Source organism: Tupaia chinensis, unplaced genomic scaffold, assembly GCF_000334495.1.
Source record: "Tupaia chinensis unplaced genomic scaffold, TupChi_1.0 Scaffold142716_1, whole genome shotgun sequence".
Classification (NCBI taxonomy): domain Eukaryota; kingdom Metazoa; phylum Chordata; class Mammalia; order Scandentia; family Tupaiidae; genus Tupaia; species Tupaia belangeri.
The window spans coordinates 5778325-5805601 of record NW_006202562.1 but is presented as its reverse complement, the minus strand read 5'-3'; the positions used below and the strand labels follow the sequence as shown (position 1 = coordinate 5805601).

The 27277-nt window shown below is 42.6% G+C and overlaps 1 protein-coding gene across 1 annotated transcript in view; it reads left to right on the top strand.

Annotated features, from left to right (window-relative positions):
* The window catches only part of CFAP61 (cilia and flagella associated protein 61), a 389757-nt gene that overhangs the window by 290045 nt on the left and 72435 nt on the right, over window positions 1-27277 (top strand). The window contains exons 23-25 of the mRNA XM_006163629.2: window positions 3180-3507; window positions 5268-5359; window positions 14858-15063. Of these exons, the coding sequence (XP_006163691.1) occupies window positions 3180-3507; window positions 5268-5359; window positions 14858-15063 (626 nt within the window). The remainder of the gene's footprint in view (window positions 1-3179; window positions 3508-5267; window positions 5360-14857; window positions 15064-27277) is intronic.

Here is a 27277-nt window from a genome sequence, read left to right as displayed (position 1 = left end):
AAATCGTATTCAACAATTTATAAAAAAGATCATACACCATGATCAGGTAGGCTTTATTCCAGGAATGCAAGGTTGGTTCAACATATGCAAAACCATAAATGTAATACATCATATCAACAGGAATAAAGATAAAACTACCTTCTTTAAAAAGCCTCTAAAATAAGAGAAATTACCCCCACACTGTCATTACTTCCAGTTTTTACTGTCCTACACAGTCTGCTTGCTTTTAAATACTCACCAGAAGGGCCAGCAGGTGGTGTGGAGGTTAAAGTACTGGACACTCTTATATGGCAGACCACGGTTCAAGTCCTGGACCTGGTGGCTTGCTCTCTCACTTTCTCACTCTGTGTGTGTGTGTCTCTCTCTGGTCAAATCAAAATAAATGAATGAATAAATAAAATTAAATAAATACTTATAAAAATTAAAATAAACCCATATTCTTACCCTAAAAACACAAACAAACAAAACAACAAAAAACACACCAGAACCCTAAGGTACTTGTTCTTATGTTTTGACCAGAGTTTATTATCAGTCAAAGAATTAGGCTCAGGAAGTTGTACCATAAACAGAACTCTCTTGAAATTGGTGTTTTGACCCCTGGTCAAGGCCTGGCCACACCCTAACTGGTGGAGTGGCTCCTGGCCTCTTAATAGGGGTTCCAGCCTCTAGCCAGGTTAGAGCCAGTTATGCTGGCTCTTGGGACAGTCTTTCCTTTTCTATTGTCATCCTTAACTCCAGTTAGATTGTAAGTTGCATGCTTGTTCTTTTCATTGCAGTATTCTTGGGACCTTGCATGGTGCCCGGCACAGGCAATGTCTGTCTGAATGAACAAGGTTCATCAGATCACGGACTCCCACCTTACCCCCAGCTAACCATATAGCTTTGCTCCCTAGTCATAATAATCAATATTAGTGGTCTCAAATTGTTCACTCAGAACATCAGTGTGGCCAGACATTTCCACTGCGTATTGTCACTCAACGTGTTGGCACTATAGAAAAATGTGTGTTGTATTTGAGAGGTCTGTAATTTCGAACACATGTTCCTATTAACAATGTTACATTTGCTTATTCAGTTTTCAGTCTGGTTCACAAACTCCTGTGAAACTCTAAATGTAGCCAAATTTATGAATGCTTATGCCAGAACAGTATACATAAATACTATGGCACTTCTAGTCATTTTTAAAACCCAGGAAAATAGAAAACTAATACATTTCATATGCTGCATAAGAAAAATGAGTTTTTTTGAGAAGACTGAGTCCTCCAAGGGAGCTGAGATCTAGTACTTTCAGGGAATAAGAGAAAATGAAGATTTTCTGATGAAAAGTCACCCTGCCTTCACTAACTGAGTGTATAGACAGGTCTAATTGAATTGTAGCCAAGCATCTAAACACAATTAGGGTCAATATATTCCTCAATTCCCACTGAATCTGCGGCACAAAGGGAAAAAAACAGAACGGCAAAGAGTTTGCAGATCACCTCCTCCTCACAGTTCAAGATGTTGATGGTACCATTTTTTTTAAAAAAAGGTTTTTGCCATGGGGCATGTGCATTTGCTGGAGAGAGAGAGAGAGAGAGAGAGAGAGAGAGAGTAAGAAATCACCCCAGGGAGGGTGGAGGTGGTGGTTACACCACAGTCCCTTCTCCTCCATTTTCCTCTCAGGATTTTGGGGCATGTATAGACATGTACTGGTGTGTTTTTCAAGTCTCTAGGTTTGGTACTTGAACTGCGGAAGCAGCCATGTGGGATCCAAGTCAAATGCCTTTCTATACTTCTATAGAAGTATAGAAATAAAATGTTTAATATTGTTGGGAAAGGAGGAGAGAGAGAAAAAAATAGTGCAGGGAGACACAAATATTCAGAGTTAGAGACTCAAAGAAATACTCTTTACTGTGGTCACTGGATAAGAGTTATAAGACAAACAATTGTAAAGAAATTTGAAAGACAGAAGCTGCCTGGGATGGGAATAACTGGGACAGAATTAGATAATCAAGTGAAGATATACAGAAAAAAGGGCCTCAGAAAGGTGATGAGTCTGAGACCAGCTGTCCAATAGAACCCTCTGTGATGATGAAGAGTTTATATCTGTGCCATTCCATATGGCAGCCACGGGTCACCTGTAGCTATTGAGCACTTGAACTGGGCTACTGAGACTGAGGAAGAGAATTTTAAATGTGATGCGATTTTAGTTCATTTAGATTTAAACGCATTTATCCGTGCCTCCCTGGTGGCTACCACAGAATTAGGTGCTCCCTGAATGATTCAAGGACATGGGGCTGAGATCTGGAAGGGGGCAGGGTGTCTCCGACCCAGAACAGCTGATCTCTGTACTACGTGGAAGGAGGAAGGCAGGCAAAGCAGGCATGTGGATAAAGCGGAAAGGTGGTCCTCAATCTGAGTAGGACTGATGTCTTTTGTTCATTGTTTTCATGCTTTAAATAAGGTGCAAACTAAATTTAGTTAAAGTCATAAGTAACTGAACTTATTTCAGTTATTCCAACAACTAAAGACTTATAAAAGGCATCAACTTGGACTGCTTTACTGACTTTCAACATCGATATATAAGAAGATGTCCAGATGATCTTGAGAAAGCATTGAAATTTGGGGTGTTATACAGGTAACTTCTAAGGAGTATGCAGAGGGGTCCGGCTCCTCTATGGCACAATGCCTGAATGATATTAGGTGATCTTAATTTGTTCTTCATACCAAATACAATCTCTCGCATGCACACACACACACACACACACACACATACACACACATACTATGACAATCTTTTTTTTTTTAATTGGCTATAGGGTATGTGTGCTAACCATAGAGAGACAGAGAAGAAAAATAAGAAAGTACTCCCCAGAGAGGATGGCCACACCACAATCCCTTCTTCTTCATTCTTCTCTTGGGGTTTTGGATGAGTTATAAGGAAAAAAAAAATGCATGCACATGTACATATGCGCCCAATGTGTTTTTCAAGCTGCCAAGTCTAGGACTTGAACCTCACAGTTGGCCATGTTGGATCTAGCTACCTCAACTACCATGCCACTAGCTCATCCCCATTAGGGTAGTCTTTTAGTAGGTCTTTTTCCCTGCTTCAAATAGTAAAATGCCCTGGAGACTATCTGCTCACTTGGGCAGGTAAAATGGAGAATGATAACTGAGTGATGACATGATTGTTTATTTTGTAGATGTTCTTCAGCTTTTGTGAGAAGAAAGTGGATTATGAAACGTTCAAAGCACTCAATGATGCTTGTCTTGTCTATGACGGCCGACTTGTGATTGACACCAACTTCCACACCAATGACATAGCCATCAGAGCAGCTGGTTCCCTCACCAAGTTCTCCAATAGGTATTACGCAAGTGAGTGGACACACAGAAACTTCAATTCCAAGGAAATTGGCCTCCAGCTGGCAGCGGCCATGCTCAACCTCTTTGATCCAACCCTGGAGCCTGTGACTGAGCCACCAGCTAACCTTGACCGACTCATCCCCATGTACAAGGGAGCCAAGATTCAAGGTGGGTAAACAGCTACTTTGTCCCCTGCATGAAGCCACAGATTGGATCTGGGTCAGCTTTCAGACCAGCCCTCCATGTTTCTCTTAGCCTTGGTGAGGAGGCTCCTCAGTCCCTCAGTGGGTTGACGCAGAGATAGAGGAGAGGTCCATCTCATTTCTTTTCATTAAGTTGACCATTTCTTTATTTTAGTTTTTTTTTAGTTTTTTTTTTTTAGTTTTTTTTGGAGAGGTTTTTGCTATAGGGTGTGTGCGGTCGCCAGACAGACAGAGACAGAGAGCCAGAAAGCAAGAAATCACCCCCCCCCCTTCCCAGGAGGATGGTCATGCCACAATCCCTTCTCCTCCATTCTCCTCTCAGATCTTGGGCATGCACGCACACATGCCCGGCGTGAGTTTAAGCCACCAGGTCCGGGACTCGAACCGTGGTTGGCTACATAGGAGTCCAACGATATAGCCATTATGCCAACTGTTGGTCCCATTTTTCTTTTTTTGGAGGTCCATCTCATTTCTTACATATCTCTCATGAACTTGATGTGATGATGATGATTATTCTTCTTTGCAACTTGAGCATTTATTATGGACCACATCCTAACTGTGGTGCATGTAACAGATAGCAAAACAAACTAAGGGGTGATTTGTGGTTGCTAGCAGAAATACCTGCGACTGGGTGATTTATAAAGAAAAATAGAGGTCTCACAGCTGGCGGGTGGTGGTCTCCCTGACATCTTACACAAAACTTCCATTCTCACTGAACGGTCAGAGATGAGGAAACCCTTCCAGGCAGCCCAGGCCCTAGCCTGCTGTTTAGATGGATAAGCTTAACTATTTGCAGCTGTGAAATAGCCCTCTTTAGCCTCCTAAGCCCTTGTTGATCCCTAAGGAGATGATTTCATGAGTGACACAGGGTTCTGTTATGTTTCGGGGATGAGAGATATTTGAAAATGATGGCTTTTAATACTGTGGACCTTGAACTAGAAAAACAGATATATTTATAAAACTGTATGTCCACTTTTAGGAGGTTCATTGACCAACACCAAAGCCCTATATAGACCTGAAGGTGTCCATGGATGTTAACTGCAACAAACAGAACATCAGACCAAAAAGGCCAAAGCCCCACATTTCTGTTCTGTCTTTTTGTACCTAGTTAGGTGGCCTCATAGGGTCTTGCTCTGCTTCTCACTCTGGGTGAAGCCTTGGAGAGGTACTGGCCACAGGCAAGCAAGAACAGGGAGGGATGACAGGAACCAAAGCTGGACCAGGCTTAGACTTCATGGACGAGCTGAAAGTATTAAAAATTGGGTAATGATAGATTTCTAAAGCACTAAACAAAGAACGTGGATGATTTTCCTTATGAATTTCAATTCTGAATATTTTTGTTTCAGGATAGAGGAGGGATGGGGAATGGGAACGTTGCCATTGCAACGTTCAAGGCTTCTACAGGTCTTGATATGATTTGGGCCAGTGCAGGTTAGGGTGCCAGGAGCTGTGGGAAACCACTAGATACACAGGGTCAGCCTGGCACATCTTGGAGCACTGGTGGCTTCATCATGGGGAATACATGTCATATTTGCATTGCTTAGATTAGCTAAAGCTCACCCATCCCAAGGGAGTTCCTAGCTATTAGCAGTAGGTCAGTAGGAAAGTTTGAGGGGCATACGCCATTGTAGGCGTCTCTGTTTGTTCTGTAGCAGAAGTGTAAGCTCGGTTATACATCTCATCGACAGCGAATTTCATATGTGAAAACTTTGCCCCTTCCTCTAGGAGGTATTCTTCCCGGGTCTTACCATTATCTGCATGTCGCTAAGCCTGCCATCTCGACTTCCTTGGAGGTAAAGATGACACAGCCTGATTTTGTAAGTATTATCTCTGAAATTTTTAAAATTTCAAATATAACACTTTATTTACAGGAGGGTGACATTCTTTACTCAGAGTCTTTAGTGTAATATGTTAGTTCGCACATCGGAAACCCGCTGTGTGGGGGTCAGCCCTCAGGAGGGCCCTCAGTGGTTCTTGCCCCTTGGTCTTCGTGCCCTTGATTGACCCTTCCCACCCATTATTAGAAACTTCCTTAAAGGGACAGACCAAAAACAGCACAGGCTCTTGGCCTGTGTTTCTCCCTTTAGGGAGTCAGGATCCCTAGCTCATCCATTTATTTTTCAAGGACCTTGAACAAGTTATCCAAGTTCTCTGCATTTCTGGGATAGCTAGGGAGCATATGTAAAGTGGCACTGCCTGGAACAAAGCTGGTAGCCAGTCGGTGGTGGATGTTGCTCATTGTAATTCTGGATAAATAATGATAGAGTCTTCAAGGAAAGGGGCAAATGCTATGTGTCTTAGTCTATTTTTGTGTTGCTAACAGAAATACCTAAGACTGAGTGATTTATAAAGAAAAATAGAGGTTTATTTGCAAAACTCATGATTCCAGTGGCTAGAAAGTCCGAAGGCAATGCAAAAGGGCAGAAGACTGGACTTCCAGCAAAGTGCGCTCTATGTCCATGAGTTTCTCTCTCTCATTCTGGTCTCATTCCCTCTCCTTAATGACCCAGCATTCAATCACAGGAGTCCTGCCTTAATGACCTTATCACACCTGAAGACCTCACCCTGGGACACCACGAAGTGGTTACATTTTTGCTTAACACTTTTATAATGCAATCAAGTTCCAACGCATGAATTTCTGGGGGAGGGGCATCCAAACACCACACACTAAAAGCAAATCCCAAAGCATGAACCTTTGGGACATCAGACTAAAGAGGCAAAGGCAAAACCATTACCCAAACTGCAATACTATGTTTGAAACTTGTTTCCAGGCCAGTCTGTGGCCTAGTAGTTGACAGCAGGATTCCAGAGGGCCAATTGCATGATTCAAGTCCCAGACCTGGCAGATTGACAAACACACTGGACGCACGGGCACATGTGCCCAAAATCTCAAAAGAAGGGAGAAATGGAGAAAGGATTATAATGTAACCAATGCCCCATGGGGAGTACTTTCTTATTTTCCCCTCACTTTTCTCCCTGTCTCTCTCCAGTGAGCACATGCTCACTCTGGTAAAATTTAAATAAATAAATAAACTCATTTAATCTAGACCTTTCCTGGTCTCTTTTAGGTGTCCTGTATATGGGGTCTAATACAAGAAAACCATTGGATCATAGGAAATCGTGTTCCAAGTGCTGTTGCTCTATAAAAACCTGGAGTGGCTTAAACTAGCCATTTGATTCTGCTCACATGTTCTGTGGGTCAGAAATTTGGATTGAGCAAGTGTGAATAGCTTGTCTTTGCTCCACAATAGGTGGAAAGCCATAGGTAGAAAGATTAGAAGGCTAGATCAATGGTCCAGACCATCTGAGGGCTTCTTTACTCAGAACTGAAGGCTTGTTACTCACCTGGGCTGGGATGAAGACAGAGAGTGTTGACTAGAATATCCACACCCCAGCTAGTCACATGACCTGGGGTTCCTCACAGCATGGCAGCCTCAGAGTAGCCAGACTGCTTACCCAAGCACTGAGGGCTCCAAATGCAAGTGTTCTAACTAGCAAGTTGGAAGTCCATTACCTCAATGACCCAGCCTCACAAGTCACGCAGCGTCGTTTTCCCCATACTTCCCATTGGAACAGACACAGCCCACTGGGCCTTAAGGGGAAGGGAGCAGAGAATCCACCTCTCAGTGGGAAGAGTGTCGAGGTCATAGTGCAGAAGAGTACATTGGAGGGGATATTGTCGTCGCCATCTTTGGGAAATATGAGCTGTCACCAGTAAGGTGGGGCACTGGATGAACAGGATAAAGCACAGTGTCCAGAGGCTGGGAATGTGGTTATTATAGATAAGCAACCTGAGCCTAATATGTACAAGGCTAGAGAGTACTGGACTTGGTTTCTGACAGAACCAGATTCTTCAAGGAAATGGAGTGCTTTCCTACATGCACTGTCATTTATTTATGAGCCACTGGCTCTTTCTGAGTACTCAGGGAAGGAGCCAAAAGGGGTTTTTAGATAATGAGAGTTTTAATAAGAGTGCAACTTAAATAGATTCTTTGGCTGGTGCAATGACAGTGTTTGAACAGGACCCCTGACTTTAATTAACCGTTTTGCCAGGTGGGCCTCCTTTTTAATTAGTAGAGATCTAAACAGATTTTCCCCCCTATTTTATTATCCAAGGGAAAAAAAAAATATGTAGGATGGTTCCATGGCAATCTTTTGGGGGTTAGAATTAATTTGATTAAGTGAAATCATTGCCAAAATGGTCAGGCGGTCACCTAAATATAGCCAGTTGATCAAAAATGGAGCCCATTAAATAGTATTTTATGAGAGAAACTGAATTACTATTGTTATGATAAATGAGGTAAGATGAGTCTTATCTGCCTTTTTCTAGTACTCACTAACACGAATATTTAAGTAAGAAGATACTTTAGTAATCCATGAGCTCTTTGAGAGGTAACCTGACAAAAGGAAGAAAGGGGACCCCAAGTTGTCTACATAATCAACTAATTTACAGATTCCAGTCCACATGCTTTGTTGGCTTATATACCACAGGAAAAAGAAATTTGTCACAACAAATTCTGCCTTGGATACCATTAAATTTTAAATTGTGTGTTCTTCATAAGAACTGGGAACGTGATTTCTTGAATACCAAGTTGGATTAATCTTGTGTCTTCCATTTGGCATGAACTCCAGAGCTATTTTCCAGCCTTTGTCAAAATCATAAAGGAACGCAAAAAGATAATTGTATTCAGGAAAAGGGGGAGAAAACTACACCAGCACCAGTGACTCCACCAAAATTTTAAAATCAAGATCCAAATTTATTAATGATTTACTCATACACTTAAAATAAAGGAAGAAACTAAACACACCAGCAAACTGGAAAGTGTGTGAAATGGTTATCCTTATGTCAGAATCCCTCACAGGATGGCAGGGCTGGGAGATGCCTTAAGTCATCAGTTAGTGGAATGAATTTCTGTGAAGACAGACAGAAAGGGCATGGACTTCACTGGGTTTTCCTGGTCTGTCAGCACCTTTGAGTAAGAATGATCTGCACTACAACAGTAGTTTGTGTCAGAGAAACCCCTGTACAGGTCAGTTGTTCAATGCAGTGCCAAATATGTTGGTGAGTCCACATTCTCAGGATGCCCCTCCCCCTAGCTAGCATGGTGCCTTCCATGTTAAGATCAACGATCAACCCAACTTCATCATCCCATTCTCTATGGTGTGGCTGCTATCCAGACTCTTTAGGCCTTGGCTGCAATAAAGCAGCACTGTATGTTTAGGATTATGCTGACATAACATAGAGAGGAAACCCAAAGATTGTCAGTCTTTAAAAATAAGACAAAAAAAATTAAAAGCCATTAATAAAGCAAACAGATCTATAACAACAAATCATTGAGAAAAAGACTAAAGACTCAACACTCCTGAGAGAGGTCGACCTCTGGAGGAGGGCTCCTGATGCTCAGACTCTCAAGCTCTCAGCCAGCAACTGCCAGGGCTCCTCGAAAACTTGTCAAGTCACCACCAACTAAGTAACTGCAGACCTTGTCCTGGGGTGCTCAGCATCAGCCAAGTATATGGAATCCAAATCGGCCCTCTTAAATGCAAAGAAGTCCTTGGAAGCTTAAGGTGGGGTATTTAGAGAATCGTTTTAAACAATGATGGTCATTGTTTAAAAATTAGAATCTAGGACCAGCAGATGGCATAATGGTTACATTGCTGGACTCCCACATAGTCAACCATGGTTCTAGTCTTTACAAAATCAAATTTTGTTACCCATGTGAGTAGATTTCAAGATGTTGAAATCCAACCCTTTCATGCTTGGATTCCTTTTTCTTAAAACTCAGTAAAAACAAACTTTAAAAAGGAGGATGAAAGGGTGGCCAAGATCTTGTGGGATTGCTTTCTCTGGTCTTCAGCAAGCCCTGTGGAAATCTCGCGGCTGAAACTATGTCATGGTTGTTGCCAGTGCCCTCTCTCCGACTCCAGCCACCCTACTGCCATGACAAGGAAGTTTCCCCTCCTCGGACACTCACTCACCTTCAGTTTTCCAGCATTTTTTTTAAAACCAAATCATTTCTTATTGCAAAAGGGACTCCTATCACCAGGGCCGAAAACTTAAGCCTAGAGCTGCTGGTACCCAACTCAAATGGTGTTTATTTATTTACTTTTCCAGAGAGGGAGAGAAAGAATGATACAGCACCCCCAACAAGGTCTTCACACCATGATCCACCCCCAACCTCCGCTAGTCCAGATCATGGGCCTATGCATATGTACCAGCATGTACGGGGACCCCAGGATATGAACTTGGGACTTTCCCATGTGGGTCCCTTTGGGTTACCACTGTGTTGCAGCTAGCTCTCAAAGGGTCTTTTTGGTCTTGTATTTAAGCCTAGAAATGCACATGGTCATGTTCTTTACCATCTATATTTATATGTGTATTTTAATTCTGAGATAGTGTGTAATATTCTGAGCCATCGAGTAAAGTTTATGCCAGGGAGTATTCTGTGATGCTGAGAAGTTAAGATGTGAGGAAATGCAAATGAATGAGGAAGCCCATGTGGCATCTAGGACTAGTCAGACACTTGTGACAAGAACAGAGGGTGGGAAGGTGATCAGGTAGGAGACAAGGTTCCCTGCAGCCAGAGGTTTAGGCCTGGATTTTTCCAAACTCTTATCCTGCTTTTGCACAATAACTCCTGCCTAAAACCTGCTTCTCTCCACCCTCCTTCTCACTCTACTTCACTCCTTCTCCTCTATTTCATTTCTCTCTTTCTCTCTCTGTCAGAATTTGTCCATCAAAAGTCTGGCTCCTTGCCACAGTACAGCCAAAGTATTTTAAAATAAGTTTATCATTTTAGACAGGATGGTCATTGTTTAAAAATTAGAATCTAGGGACCAGCAGATGGCATAATGGTTACATCGCTGGACTCCCACACAGTCAACCATGGTTCAAGTCCTGGACCTTAAAACTCATGCTGGGTACATGTGGTATGTTCCCAAAATCCCAAAAGGAGAATGGAGGAGAAAGGATTGTGGCATTGCCATCCCCATGGGAGGTTATTGCTTTCTTTCTGTCTCTCTGTCTAGTGCACATGCCCTATAGCAAAAAAAAAAAAAAAAAAAAAAAAAAAACTCTTAAAACAAAACAAAACAAAACAAACAAAAAACAGGTAGAAACAAAAGGCCTAGCCCCATAGCCTAGTGGTTAAGAATGCCAAATCCTAGGGCCAGAAGGTGGTGTGATGGTTAAGGCACTGGACTCTCACATGGCTGACTATTATTTGAGTCCTGGACCCAGCAGCTTAGAAATCATACTGGACATTGGGACCAGCAGTTAGTGTAATGGCTATGTCGCTGGACTCCCATGTAGTCGACCACGGTTCAAGACCCGGCCCCGGTGACTTAAAACTCACACCGGGCGCGTGTGCATGCACGCCCAAGATCCTGAGAGGAGAATGGAGGAGAAGAGATTGCGGCATGGCCATCCCCCCTGGGGGGTGCTTTCTTGCTTTCTGTTTCTCTGTCTCCGTCTGTCTGGCGAGTGCACGTGCCCTATAGCAAAAACCTCTCCAAAAAAAAAAAGAAAAGAAAAAAGAAATCATACTGGACATTTGCACATGTGTGCCCAAAATCCCAAGAGAAGAATGGAGGAGAACAGATTACAGTGTGGCCATCTTCCCCAATGGGTGATTTCTCACGTTCCTTCTCTCTGTCTCTGGTGAGCACGTGTGCCCTATGGCAATAACCTTAAAAAAAAAAAGAAAAAAAAAAAGAAAGAAAAAAAGAAAATAAAACCAGATCCCGTATGGCTGCCTGTGGTTTCAAGTCTCAGCCCCAACAGCTTGAAAAACACACTGAGTGTGTGTGTGTGTGTGTGTGTGTGTGTGTGTGTGTGTATGCTCCAAAACCTGATAGAATGGTGAAATGGAGAAGGGATTGTGATGTGATCATGTCTCACTAGGAGAGGAGCTTTCTCTCTCTCTCTGTCTCTTTCTCCCTCTGTCTCTCTCTGGCAAACACATTTGCCTTCTGGCAATTAAAAAAATAGAAATTAAAGATAGTAAAGTGAATATAAAAATAAACAGCAAAAATTACCCACTCTTCCAAACCACTGAAAAATGACCACTAACATTTTTTAAAATACTGATACAAGAAAATAGAAAGGTATTGCTGTTGTTAGAGAGAAATTTTTACTATATGGTGCATGCAATCACTGGAGAGACAGAGATAAACAGAAAGCGAGAAATCACTCCCCAAGGGGGATGGCCATACCACAGTCTCTTCTCCTCCATTCTCATTTTGAGATTTTGGGCATATATGCCCACATGCCCAGTATGAGTGTTAAACCACTGAGTCTGGGACTAAAACCACTCTTGACTATGTGGGAGTCCAGCAACATAACCATTAGCTATCTGCTGGTCCTCATACTGTGATTTTTTGTGACCTACTTCTCTAATATAAAATGTACCCTGGACATATTTTGCTGTTATGAAATATGTCTTAACACTAATTTTTATTGGATGCATGGCATTCTATTGTGTGGATGAACCATTGTTTTTTTGTTGTTTTGTGTGTGTGTATGTGTGTGTGTATGTTTGGGTTATTATTTAAGTTTCTAATTTATATATAATAGTTGTACATATTTATGGGTTACAATGTGGTTTTTCCAAACATTTATACCTTATGTAATATCAGATTGAGACAATGAAGATATCCACGATTTTATTACTTTGTGCTGTCCACATTTGAAATTTGCTCTTCTATTTGAAATACACATAGAATAATCTCCAGCTATCATTACTCTACTATGCTATAGTACACTAGAACTCATTCCACTTATCTACTTGCATTCTGTATCTTTTAACTAAGTTCTCTTCATTATCCCCCATCCTCCTCTCCTTTCCAGTTTCTGGTATCCACTATTTCATTCTCTAATTTTATGTAATTGAATCTTTGAGCTTTAACCAATGAGTAAGTATGTATGGTATTTGTCTTTCAGTGCCTGGTTTATTTCACTTAGCGTTATTTCCTCCATGTTGGTCCATGTTTTCTTAAATGACTGGATATTTCTTTTTATGACTGAATAATATTCCATTGTGTATATATACCACATTTTTAGTATTCATACATAAGATGATAATACCCCAAAAGCATAAGTAGTATCAGCATCATAGATAAATGAACTTGTTTGTATAAAACTAAAATTCTTCTGCACAGGGAAGGAGACAATCAACAGAGGAAAGGTACAACCTACAGAATGGGAAAAATTATTTACAAATTATACATTGACAAGCGAACTCAAATATACAAGGAACTCAAACAATTCACCTCACCAGCAAAAGATAAATAAACTTTAAAATGGACAATGAGTCTGGGCAATTCTCTAAAGAAGACATATAAATGACCAGTTTGCCTCCCCCCACACGCACACAAAATGCTCAACAATAATTAGTGAATTACCAGGGAAATGCAAATCATAACCACAGTGTATAACCTCACCCCAGTGAGAATGAGTACTACCATTGTTTGGTTAGATAATGTCTTACTGAGTTTTGTTTTCCTTAAATACTTAGCTATGGGGGTATATTTGCTGTCTACATCTATTTTTTCCTATGAATGATGGACCACTTATATATCCCTTGAAGCACCATCCCACACCTCTTTCTTAATTACAGATGTTCTCTCCTCCACCCAGTTTCTCACACAGACTTGGAACTGGCCCAAAATTTACATGACACGCCTCTTGTATATTTCAGCTTGTACCTTTAATTGATTGAGTATTCTTCAGAACTTCGCAATGTGATGATATCCATATAACTACCAGTTGTCTACATTTGTTTAAAAGTTAAACTTTATGTTCTCGTTTAGACAGAATCTCCAGATAATGTCCAGAACTGAGCAAATGTTTGGAATCTAACATTAGACAGTGGTCTAGCTTGACTTGGATTTCTAAATGCCACATTTTTTGTTCAGAGTAAAAGTTTAAATCTATATGCACTCAAAAAATATTTATTGAGCATCACTGTGTACTAAGTTCAGAGTCTAGAGGCAAAGTGAAGGTTCAGCCACCACCAATAAAGCCCATATTTGTCCACTGAGAGTTCCCATGACCTGAGCTAGTGCAAAGTGTATCTCTGGTTAGTACTCAGTAGCCATCAGAGGTTGAAATAGAAAAAGGAGTCATGATGCAGAATTACAGCAGCATTTTCCTTATCCTTTGGGTTTATATGGCAGTTTTAACTGACTTCCAAAGGGCATAATGTCATAAATTCATAGTTTGTAACAAGTTATAAACTAAAAATCCGCCTACAGAACATATGTGTGCATTTCCCATAGTGTTAAATCTTCTTGCTGAGAACAGATCTTATCAAACACTTGTTCCTCCCCAAACTTGGCTGTTATTAGTCAGGGTTCTCTGGGGGAGACAGAACCAATGGGAGATAGATAGGTAGATAGATAGATAGACATGGCTTGATTATGGTGGCAGAGAAATCCCACACCAGGCTATCTGCAAGCTGGAGACCCTGGGATGCTGCTAGTGTGGCTCAGTCTAAGCCGGAAGGCCTCAGAGGCAGGGAAGCTACTGATGTAACTCAGCAGGGGGTGGGGGCATCTGTTGTGAGTTCTGAAGTTCAAAAGCAGATGAACCTTGCATTCTGATGTCCAGGGCAGCAGAAGAAAACTTGTTCCACTCTCTCCAAAGGTGCCAATCCACCCTCTGTGTTTCTTCTCTCTGGATCCTTCGTTGATTAGATGGTGCTCAAGCACACTGAGGGCAAGTCTCCTCACCCATGACTCACACACTAATCTTCTCTAGAAACATCCCGCACACATAGCCAGAAAAATGCTCTACCAGGTTTCTAGGTGTTCCTTTGTCCAGGCAAGTTGACACCCAAATGTTAACCAACACACTTGCTGTTAAGAATTTGCCTTTTCTTGCTTCTTTTAAGTACTCTGAAATGACTGAAACTCTTTCTGATCACTTTCCACCAGGAGGTTTTTCTCAAAGTGATGCTGGGAAAATGATCAAATTTAACAGTCTTAAAGAAGAGAATGAACTCAGTTCTACTTATTAGCTATGTGAGGTATTGAGTTATAGAGAATTGGTTGTAACCTAGCAACTAATTTAGAAACCTGGAACAATGCAGTCACAGCCTAAAATATCCGAAGGAACATTTGTTCATTATATACAAGTATACAGTTTCTGACCCATTGTTTTCTTCCACTGAGCTTAATCTGTATCTATTACTGTTATTCGTAACGAGTGATAAGATAAACCCTGTCTTTTACAGTTGTTAAAATAAACTGTTCTGATAAGGTTCCCAAAGTTCAGAAATGTTTCCATTTCTTTTTCTACCTCCTACCTCCTCCAGGGTTTAGAAATAGTAACAGGAAGTGCAAAAAATGGGACTTACTTCCGAATTCATATTAACAAGTACAAGATGGTGGAAACCATCACATGCCTTTCTAAGGAGCCTTTCCCTGTCTCCAACTACATCCGCTTGTTTGGGCAGCACGAGCAAGTCCTCAATAACCTGTGTGTGCGGTATGACAACAACCTGATCACGGATCTCTACAGGTAAGCTGCACGTTGCGTTGACTGTGGAGGATGTAAATATCCAGGATGCCTATGATAAGACTTGTGTGCTGTGATGCACCAGAGGACAAGATGGAAATCCCCGGAACGAGCTTAGAGTGACTGATATTTTGATCTACTTTAAAAGGATATTTGACCATTAGCATTGGCATTGGCGGAGGGTCATGAAGAAGCACATGGACTCCGCCTATGTCCACACATGGCTCCTGCTTCCTTGCACAGGCCAGGACCCCAGAAGCAGCCATATACACCATGGATGGGCTTCAGTGAGATGACATTCAAGCTCCTTTCCACACAGGGCTGCTAAAGGCAGTGGTCAGAAATGGAAGTGGTAGATTTGGAAGCAGGATGTGGAAGAATCTGGGGGTAGGCTGTGTGTGTTCCTAGCCATCTTCCTCAGCAGGCAGAGGGTGGCCATGTGTCTAAGATCTTGATAAAGGAATTCTTGTCCTGATAGCTTGGCTAGATCACCTGGTGATCTAAATCTCTTATCTTTTCAAATTCTAGGACGTTTTTTATCCTCTCCTGTAGGAAAGCATGAATTTTAGCACCGAGACCTACCCCTGAGTGCAGCCTGCGACGTAGTAAGTTTAGGAGAATTTCTCTCTATCCACAAAATATGACGATGACAGAACCAAGACCAGACATAGATGTAGGATATAAGTCATGAAATTCCAGTGTTTTCTGTACCTGTAGAATAACTGCCAGGATCAAAATAAATCCCTCTTCCTCCCCCAGCCCCCAAATTGCTATAGGGCATGTGCCCTCACCAGCAAGTGAAAGAGAGACAGAGAAAAGAGGAAAGAGAGCAAGAGCACCCCTTCCTTGGGCTGGCAGGTGGCACAGTACTTAAGGTACTGGATTCCTACATGGCCAACCGTGGTTCGAGTCCTAGACCTGGCAGCTTGAAAGTCATGCTGGGCATGTGCATGCATGCCCAAAATCCCAGGAGGAAAATGGTGTGACCATTGGGGATGACTTTTTGTTTTCTCACTGTCTCTGTCTCTCTCCCGTGAGTGCACACACTGTATGGCAAAAACCTTGGAAAAAAGAAAGGAGAGAGAAGGAGCACCTCTAATGGCGTGTGGTCACACTGTGGTCCTTTTTCCACCACTCCTCCTTCCCATCAGTATTTTGGGCAAGCATGCACATGCCCCTAGTACATTTTTCAAGCTGCTGAAACTGAGATTCAAACTATGATTGACCATATGGGGTCTAGCTTCCTTAACCATTGTTCTACAGGGTTGGCCTAAACCTCTCCTTCTCCTTAGAAATTGTTTTAATGGGGAACCAGATGGTGGCGCAGCAGTAAAACCTGACATGCTGCTGACCCACGTGGGAAGGTTCTGGGTTCATGTCCAGAGATCTTCCTGAATATACTGGGCATGCTCACGCCCATGATCTGGGGCTGGCTGAAACTGGGAGTGGAAAATGGTGCCAGGACCCTGTTGTAGGTGCTGACTTTCTATCACGTGTGTGTGTGTGTATATGTGTGTGTGTGTGTGTGTTTCCCAGTCATAGAAGAAATAAACTTAAAATATTTTTTGTAATTGTAGAACACATCATACAAGCAAATAAGTATGTGAAACATGTGTATGCTTTATGGAATTGTGATATTGAAAATCTGTCCTACCTTCTACATTAAGACGTAATTCCTGGGTCCAGCAAGTGGGATGGTGGTTCAGGCGGCTGGATCCCGCATGATCGACTTTGCAGTTTGAGTCCCAGACATAGTGGCTTGAAAAACATTGTGGGCACATGTGTGTACATGCCTAAAATCCCTAGAGAAGACTGGAGAAGGGAATATGATGTGACCATCTCCCCCCTTTGGGGGGGTGGGATTTCTCACTTTCTTTCTTTTTCTCTCTTTCTCTCCCTGTCTTTGTCAGCAAGCACACATGCCCGATAGCAGAAAACTGAAAAAAATAAAATAAAATAAAATAAAAAAATAAAAAAGAAAGAAAGAAAGAAAGAAAGGAAAAATAACTCCTTAGCTCAGGACTCAGAAACAGTAGCCACCGTCCTGCAGTTGGAGTGAGTCATCTGGCTTCCTCTAAAGCAGGGGTCCGCAGACTTGTATAAAGGGCCAGTGGTGGCCTTTGTCACAAGTATTCAGCTCTGTGGCTGCAGTGAGAAAGAAGCCAAAGGCAACAAGTAAACAAAAGGGCAGCTCTGTCTCAGTGAAGCTTCGGTTACCGAAACAGCCTCCAGCGGAGTGGCCAAGGTCGCAGTCTGCCAACCCTTGTTTCAAAGGTGCGCTCACACACGTGATTTCCTAAATAATTTATGTCCTGGTCTGTTCCCTGTTGCTTAGTAACTGAATACTGGAAAGTGGGTCATTTGTAAGGATAAATGTTTATATGGTTCATGGTTTTGGATGTCCAAGGTCAAAGGGCCACATCTGGTGAGCGCCTTCTTGCTCGAAGGGACCTTTGCAAAGTCTTGAGGTAGCACAGAGGATCACACGGAAAGAGAAGAGTGTGTCCGTGTCTGTGTCCATTTGTCTCTACATCGTTCCCTCTCCTTGCACACCTGCCGGGATTCAATCATGGGGCAGCACCCCACTTAAGGATCCTAATACCGCCTTTAAACACCGTATTGGGATTAAATCTTCACCCTCTCAGCTCATTGGATTTTGATACATGAATTTTTAGAGACACACTCAAAACCGTAGGAGTGTATGAATTTATTTGGAGTCAAATCTGTGACCTGCTAAGGTAGTCACCATCCTTACAACGCTAACATGTTTGAGCGCCGTCCACGCCGAGATACGTAGCTGTAGTGCATTTGTGCTCCCATCTGTACTGAATCCCACCGTATAGTTCTGTCACGATTTACTCATGGACTTTCCTGTTGATTCATGTCTGAACTGTTCCCAGTTTGATGCCATGACAGACAGTATCGTGAGCACTGTAGACACGCTTCCAGTACAGAATTTTGCTAGGGAATCCTAGCCCTATAACTGCTGGGTCATGGGACATGCACTCCTTCATCTTCCCTAGGTGATGTTCAAATGTGTCCCAGAGTAGTTGCCTATTTAAACTCCTCCCAGTGTGTATAAGCATTCCTCCTGCTTCCATAGCCTCATCATTTTAAATTGTAGAACACACCAGTATATGGAAGATGTACGCACACTCGAAGGAGTCAAATTGCAAATGCATGTGCCTACCAACTACATTAAAAAAATAATAATGATAATTATTATTATTATATTATTATATTCCTGGGGGCGGGCAGGTGGTGTGGTGGTGAAGGGCGCTGGGCTTCTACATGCTGACCACGGTTCAAGTCTCAGACCTGGTGGCATGCTTTCTCCCTCTCTCTTTCTCTCTTTGCCTCTCTCTGGTCAAATTGAAAAATAATGATAATACATAAATAATTCTAAAACAATAATAATAATAAAAATAAAGCCTAACCTTGGTACTACTAGGTTTTAAAACTTGGCTGATGGGCCAGCCCGTCGTAGTTAGGTGAGCCAGATTCTACATGGCTGACTGCATTTCGAGTCCGACCCTCGTGGCTTGAGGAACTCTGCATGTGCATGCATGCCTGAGGTCCCAACCGGACGGAGGCATGGAGGAGAGGGATCGAGTTGGGACATGTCCCACTGGGAGGTGCTTTCTCCCACTACCACCACTCCTGCCCCAAACTCTCTTCACTTTCTGGTGAGTGCCTACACCCTCTGGCAAACAAAAGAAATTTTGGACAGTCTGATGGTATGCAAGGTATTTTCCCTCGGCTTTAATTTGCCCTTCCCTGATTAATAATGGAGTTAGATGCTTTTTCATTTGTTCATAGGCTGTATGTGATAGTTTCTGTGAAATGCCTATTGATGACATTTGTCTATTTGGGGATGTGTGTCTTCTTATTAATTCACAGGAGTTATCTATTATATATATGCTGGATACAAACTTGTGTTGTTTATATATATATATATATATATATGTGTGTGTGTGTGTGTGTGTGTGTGTGTGTATACACACATAACTATTACGTAATTATGCCAAAGGTCACATGCATGCACATAAAAGAGACAGAGAAAGAAAGAGAGAAAGCTCTTCCCAAGAAGCCCGGTCACGCCACAATCTTTTCTCCTCCAGCTCTCCCTCTCATCAGGTACCTGGGCACGTGCATGTGTCCCTGCTTGTTCTCAGGGTGATGGGGCTAGAACTTGAACCCTGGTCAGCCATGTGGAATATAGGTTCATTAAAAATACACTCACTTTTAATGGTTCTATATCCTATAAATTTGCTAAGCTCCCTCACTCAACTAGATAATTTACCTATAGATTCTTTAAAATGTTCCTATATATTCTTTAAAAGATTATATCATCTGGGAGTCAGCAGGTGGTATGGTGGTTAAAGGTGCTAGATTCCCACGTGACTAACCACGGTTCGAGTCCCAAACCTGGCAGCTTAGTTTCTTGCTTTCTTGCTCTCTCTCTGTGTCTTGCTCTGATCAAATTTAAAAAACAAAACAAAACAAAACAAACAAACAAAAAAACAGAAACAAAAACAACAATAATGATAACTAAAATAAAGGAAATAATATTTTCGTTGTTGTTGCTTTGTTGTAGTTTATTATCTTTTATCTTGAATAAGGTCATAGAAAATTGTTTGGTTTAGCTCTCAGCAGCCTGCTCCTGAGCTCTAAGGAAGCTTGCCTTCTTCTGGGCTACCCTATTTTTCTTCTGGGCAAGGGATATCTTGAGACAATTCCACCTCTTTTTTTAACTTCTTTCTTGGGTTTCTTTTCATAGACTGGGTTCTCTCATATAGCAGTGTGAGCTTTCTTACACATCTCCTCCATATCTGGAGTCACATTGTTCTTTATGTACTGAGAGAACTGTTTCTGGTAAACATCTTCATCTTCTTCCATCAGGTAACGCATGTAGTCTGCAACGTTCTGGCCCATGATGTGCTTCCGATGGACTTCTGCATTAAATTCTTGCTTTCAGAATCATAACCAGGGAATCGTTTGGTACTGGGAGGGATAAAGAAGCCTCTATCCACTGTTCCCTTCAGGGCCCCAAAAACGTTATTGCCAGTGGTAGTTCTGGCAAGGCCTGCATCGAAATAGCAGGTGAAGGCACCGGGTTGACCATCGTTGTACTACATTGTACTCATCTCCAGTCACTTCAACTTGACCTTCACAGATCTTGTCCATGCCAAACCTATTGGGAAGCCTGCGGGCCAGCAGCGGGCCAGTACAATATGCTGCAGCATCATTTGTCAGGCCAGCTTTCACACCGTGTTTTGGTAGTTTGTGTGCATGAGCTGCACAGACTGTCAAATCCCCTTCTATAAGGGCATGAGCAATCTGACAAATGATATCTCTGTTAGTTACATGAACTATCATCATATATTTGGGTGTGTTGTACTGATTTTTATCCTGGATCACCAAGCGTTTCTGAACATAGTAATCAGTTTTACCCTCTCGTCATCTTCTAAATTTCACTTGGTATCTCTTAAAGTAGGCCTTATTCTTGACAACTTTAACAAATCCCATCCTGCGGAACAGAGACCCACGGCCGCATGGAAATAATTATTAAAAGAAAAAAATGATATCATCTGCAAAATAATAAGTTTTGTTTCTTCTTTTACAGTCTGTCATTTTCATTTCTTTTCTTGCCTTACTATACTAACAACTATGTTTGTTACACAGTAGAATGTAATTAGCAAGAGATGGCGTGCTGGCTTCATCCTTAATTTTAAAGCGAATGTGTTCAATATTACGTGTTTGCCATTTGCCACGTATATTTTTTTGAGAATATTTTTGATATAGGGTGCATGAACTCACCAGAAAGACAGAGAGACAGAGTGACAGAAAGCAAGAAATCATCTTCCTGAGAGGATGGCCACACCGCAATCCCTTCTCCTCCATTCTCCTCTCGGGATCTTGGGCATGCATGCACATGTCCCTGGTGTGAGTTTAAGCAGCAGGTCCAGGACTCGAACCGCAGTTGACTACATGGGAGTCCAGCAACATAGTCATTATGCCAACTGCTAGTCCCAGTCATGTATATTTTTATAGATGCCCTTTACTGGGTTAAGAAAGCTCCTTTTGATTACTAGTTAAGTATTTTTATGATGAATGGATTTTTTGTTTCCTAAAAAGTACTTTATTTCTGAAACCTTTTGTATATAAAAATATCTTGCTGGAGCTGGCAGATGGCATGGTGGTTAAGGAACTACACTCCCAAATGGCCCGCCACAGTCTGAATCCCAGACCTGGCAGCTTGTTTTCTCACCTTCTTATTCTCTCTCTCTCTCCAATCAACTTAGAAAAACTAATAAATGAAATTAAATAAATAATGTTTTAAAATGAAGATATCTTCCTGATGCTTTCGAATATAAACTACATTTTGATAAAGTATAAAATTCTTTCTTTTTTTAATTGTGAATGGGCACATGCTTGCCAGAGAGAAAAAGAAAGAGAGAAAGCACTCCCAAGAGGTTGTGGTCATACCACAATCCTTTTCCCTCCATTTCTCAATCTCATCAGAATTTGAGGCATGTACACACAGGTCCCTGGTGTGTTTTCCAAGCCATGAAGGCTGGGATCTGAACCATGATTAGCTGTGTGGGACCTGGCTCCCAACGTATAGTGCTTAACCAGTGTGCCAGGGAGCTGACCCAAGTATCAAATTCTTTCATGTTATATGAAAGGATATATGCATACACATAAAAGAGATAGAGAGACAGAGAGAAATAGAAAGAGAAAGAAAAAGAAGCGAAAGAGAATAACAAGCTGCTCAAAGGGCCTAGTCACATCACAACCCTTTATCTTCCAGTTTTCCATCTCCTCAGGTTCCTGGGCAAGACACATGCTCCTGGTGTTTTTTCAAACTGATGGGGCCAGGACTGTTCCTCCTGAAAGCTGAGGAGCTTTCCCTCAAGTATTTGGAGAATTGACTCCAAATTTATTTTATTTATTTATTTATTTATTTATTTTGAGAGAGATTTTTGTAATAGGGTGTGTGTGCTCGCTGGAGAGACAGAGAGACCGAAGGCAAGCTATCATCCCCCCAGGGAGGATGGCCACGTGGCAATCCCTTCTCCTTCATTCTCCTCTCCAGATTTGGGGCACACATGCACACATGCCCAGCATGAGTTTTAAGTCACCAAGTCCAGGACTCGAACCACAGTCAACGATGTGAAAGTCCAGCAATGCAACCATTACGCCATCTGCTGGTCTCTATTTTATTTTTTTAATGTTTTGTTTTGTTTTGTTTTTATTGTCAGAGGGTGCGTGCATTTGCCAGAGGAAAAAAGAGAGAGAGAAAGACAGGGATCGCATCCCACAGTGGGGCTTGGCCACTCTGTGGTTCTCCTTCCTCCATTTCTCCTTCCCATCTAGGTTCTGGGCAGGCACACACATGTGTCTGGCAAGTTTCTCGAGCTGTCAGGGCCAGGATTCAAACTGTGATTGACCATGTGAGATCTGGCTTCCAGTGCACAGCTCATAACTGCTGCGCTACATAGCTGGCGGTATTTTATTTTTTAAAAAAACGTGAGTATTTAGAAAATGAATGCATTTGCTCCTTTGCTTGCGCATTTCAATTTTATGGTCGCTGTCAATCTCACCCTGAATATCTGAGTGAAAGAGAAATCAGTTGTTTGTTAAAGAAAAATCTTACTTGGTGGGGAATGATATGCTAAGAATCTTCTCTGGGGGGAAAAATTGTTTTTACTTTTGAATAAGTTCCAAACCTAGGCTGGTTTGTTTCTCCCTGAAAAGAAAGTGATTCTCAATCAGACTGACTTGGTGAGGTTGAGCCCACTAGTAGGGGCGCAGCTGTCGACTGATGATGGGAGTAATTTTAAAAGTTAATTTGATTTGTTAAAGAGTGAGTATTTGGGATGGCAAGATAACATGGCACTGGGTATTGGGAGATGCCCACTGACATCTGTCAGAAAGCAGCAGGGACAGGAAGAGGGTCACCGATCGTTTTTAAGTGAAGCGCTGAGTGAGGCACATCCCTCCCAGACATGTGTTCGTGTACGAGCAGCTGCAGCCACCTTCTTTCGAGGTGCCCCCGAATGCTGCCAGGTCCCTCACTCTTGGCCCAGTACCGCCCCCCCCCTGTCGTCAGGCAGACTGGCAGGGCTTTTTCCAAGCAGGGCGAATGGTTAGCTGGTTTTGGCCAGGATGAGATGGCTGATTGTTTTCCTGACCTTGGCACACCAGCAGCAGCTCTCGTTCAAATCTGGGCACGTTTCCTTTGGGCACTTTCCTCCACCGCATCTGGGGGCACCTTCTGCGATGCTGGGAGGGCTGATGGTTAACCAGCCGTGCCGTGGCCTGTAAGTCAGGCGTGACTTTGGGACCAGCTCCTCTCCAGGTTCAGAGAAAACTTCTGGATCTTTTCTCTATACGTCCTCCAATCTATTCTCCATCAGGGGTCAGGACGGCACAGGCACTGGCTGTGCCAAGGGGGACGGTGGCAGCCATATCGGTCAGATGGACGCCTCCCAAGCAGCAGCAGTGGCTGCCTGCAGAGGGGCTCACTTGGAGCCATACGGGGACACGGGGTGGTGGCTGAGAAGGCAGTCACCGTGATGCACAGGCAGACAGCTGTCACAGGGCTGCAGTGCAAGTAGGGACTGGGGCCCAGGCTGGCTTGGTTTCTGCCTATATTTTATTCTTTGTCGTAACTCGGAGTGCCAATACAAACCATTGGTGCTGGAAGGTGGAGAGAACTAATCCACCCCTGGTGACTGTGCGCACACGTGTGCGAGTGTGCACAGTGAGAGAGAAAGACAATTGGTCAACTGATTTACCACTTTGGAAAAAGAACAGAGGCCATTTGTCATCATTTGCTTTTTTCTGAACCAACCAGCCTTTAAAGTCACATGACAAATACATTACTAAAATCTTTTCCTCCATCTTCCCCCTAAAAGCATTTGTGTCCCACAGGTCTCACCCTTGCACGTTCACACACATACACACCCACACACGTGTGCACACATGCGATCCACCTATCATAAGCCGAGCAGCCTCCCAGCCTGCCATGCCCCGTGATGGCGTTTGGAATGTGCAGCTCCTCTTTTTCTGGTGGTTTTCCTCTGTCTTCAGGACTCGGGGCAAAAGGAACTTTAACAAGGGTGCCTAGAAGGTGGGAAATGAGAGTCATGGAGGGAGAGGGGAGGGAGGCTGGGGTGGCTTCCTGAGATGCCGCTTGTCAGGGTCTTATCCAGGCTGTCCTGTGTCTTCTCTGCTTTCTTAACTCTACTGCATCTTTTATCCCCACTTACCAGTGACCCTACAAAAGAAAGACTTTGCCTATGAAATCTCCCCCTTTTCGCTTTAATTAACCGTCTGGAGGATCCTTTATCCTCACGGCGTGAGCAGGTCTTGCCCTAGCTTCTTTGTGTGAGCCCATCAGATACTCATAAACCTTGATTAAATCACCTCTTTTCACATCTTAACACGCTCAGCTCTCAAGGCCTGCCCTCCGCCGGCCCTCTCCTCCTGCCAGCCCGCCGTCCTCCACACTTGCCCAAACGCTCAAAGGCCTATTTGTAGTCGTAAGTGCTACTTTGCGTGCTATTCTAAATGGACTTGAGCAGGCCTTTAAAAGGCTGCCATTACCTTGTTGAACTGCACAACTCCAGAAGTTAGTCCCTTAGGCAAACCTCCATGTGTGGCCCCTGACCTCGGAGTTTCAAGGCGGTATGCTGTCAGCGCACAGTCCCCTAATTTGTGTATTGGATGGCAACCAGACTCATTTCATTGTGCCTTTAAAATGATTTTCTGGGGACCAGCAGATGGCATAGCAGTTACATCACTGGACTCCCACGTAGTTGACAGCAGTTCGAGTCCCAGACCTGGCGGCTTGAAACTCACGCTGGGCATGTGTGCATACATGTCCCAGATCCCGAGAGGAGAATGGAGGAGAAGGGATTGCAGTGTGGCCATCCCCCTGGTGATGATTTCTCGCTTTCTGTCTCTCTGGTGAGTATACACACCCTATAGCAAAAATCTCTAAAAAAAAAAGAAAAAAAAAGAGTTTCTGTTCCTCTGTAGTGAGTAGACCCATGTTGTATCCAGCAGCGAATTGCAGACTGCATTCCAGGTACCCATTTACCCATTTCAAGCAAAATCGTCTTGAAATGTGACTGTCCACCTCAGCTTCTCAATCTCTTTGTGCATTTCCGGAAGGTGTGGGTGATAGTTCTCCTGGTGGACTCCATCCACACTCCCCTGCCAGCCCGTTGCCAAGTTGCAGCCTGCCTTTCTGCATCATCTATATTTCTGCTCTTCGGCTTTGCTTAGATATTATTGCCAGCTCTGTTCAATAGCCTTGTGAGAAATCCTTTGCCAAGTGATTTGCTAAAAGCAAAACCTGTTCTCTTCATTTTGCTTCTCAGTCATTTAATTATAGGCTCCCTCTCCACCCCCATAAAAGGCTATTCAGGTCAGGTTTGTTCTCACGTGCTGCCTGGGGATTCCTCGTTGACCGTTCCCTGGCCGCCCTGCACCAACAGGCAGATCCTTGCCCAGCGGTGTCTCTTCTACTGTGTGTGAGCTGTGAGGCTGAACCCAGTGTTCATATGGCACTTCCATGTTCCCAAGACGGTCCACTTTAGATCTAGATGAAGAGACCAAAGTGGGGCCGAAGGCCTATTTGATATAAGAAATGTTTTTATTTGCGATATTGTTCTGATTATTTTTTTTCTAGTCTATTTCACCTTCCCCATCTTCCCACCATGACATTTGTGTGAAATTAACCTTTCCTGGGCTAAAAGGCTAGATTGTTTTGAACTGATTGGAAATTACAGCCAGCATATGTCTCTCCAGATATTCATGCCAAAGGTTATAGTGTGAAAGAAAAACAAGCACGCCCATTCACATAGTCAGGAGTGAATGTCAAAGTCACGGATACACAGGGCCAGACAGTGTCACAGTCATAACATAACCAGATCCTCCAGGGAAGATCTTTGGTTCTTGTCCAAGGACCACCCTGTACATGCCAGGCGTGTACAAGATCTAGGCCATCTGAGGCTGGGGTGGATTGCAGCATATGAGAACCCTAGCAGGGAGCTTCTCTGTCTCTCTCTCATGGGAGGAAGGAAGGAAGAAAGGAGAAATTAAATAAATTTAATAAATGCATGGATTTAAAAAAAAATGTCTCATTTTTCATGAAAATATCTTTTGGTATACCATGTTAGCATTTGTCAGAAAGGCTTAGATTAAGTTTTTTTAAAAAAAAAGTTTTGAAGTGCCAGGAAGATAGAAAGCTAGAAATTCATTTAGGTACCTCATCTCTCTAGTGTTAGTAAGGATCTTTACCTGGAAGAGAGTTCCCATGAATTAATAGAAGAAAAACAATGAGTATTTTATCTAACAGCTAAAATAAGTTTTTTTCTTTTATATTAAAGGCTTTTCTTTTTTATTTTATTATTTGTTTATTTATTTATTTTTATATACATTCAATGGCATTGTTTAGCTTATGAAGTGAACATTTCAATATGTGAACATTTCTCCTCAGTCCAGTTGATCAAAATATCTTCAACAGATAACACCACACCTCCCCATCCCATCAATGCTCTGCCTCTGTATCCCTCCTCCAAATGTCCTTCCCTCCGCCCCACTCCTCCACACACCCCACATCTGGCATTCACACCCATCTCTTGTGTTTGTATATCTTTTAGTTAATCAGTTTCGGTCATAGAGTGCAGACACTTGGTATATATTAAGTGGAGACATACAGTATCTCTCCTTCATAGCCTGGCTTGCTTCACTCAGCAGTAAATCTTCCATATTCTTCCACTTTCTGTCAAAAGCCAGGGTTTTGTTGTTTTTTATGGCTGAATAGTATTCCATAGAGTATATGCGCCACAGTTTTTCAGTCCATTCATCCATACAGGAGCAATTGGGTTGGTTTCATGTCTTAGCAATCATGAATAGTGCCGCAATAAACATCGATGTGCAAGCACTTTTCCGATGAAGAATTCTTCTGTCCTTTGGGTAGATACCGAGGAGTGGGATTACTGGATCATATGGTAATTCTATTTGTAGATTTTTGAGGAATTTCCAAATTGTTCTCCATAGTGGCTGGACCAATTTACATTTTCACCAGCAGTTTAAAAGAGTTCCCCTTTCACCACACTCCTGCAAACACTTAATCATTTTTTGTTTTTTTTTAATCTTAGACATTCTGACTGGGGTTAGGTGGTACCTCATTGTTGTT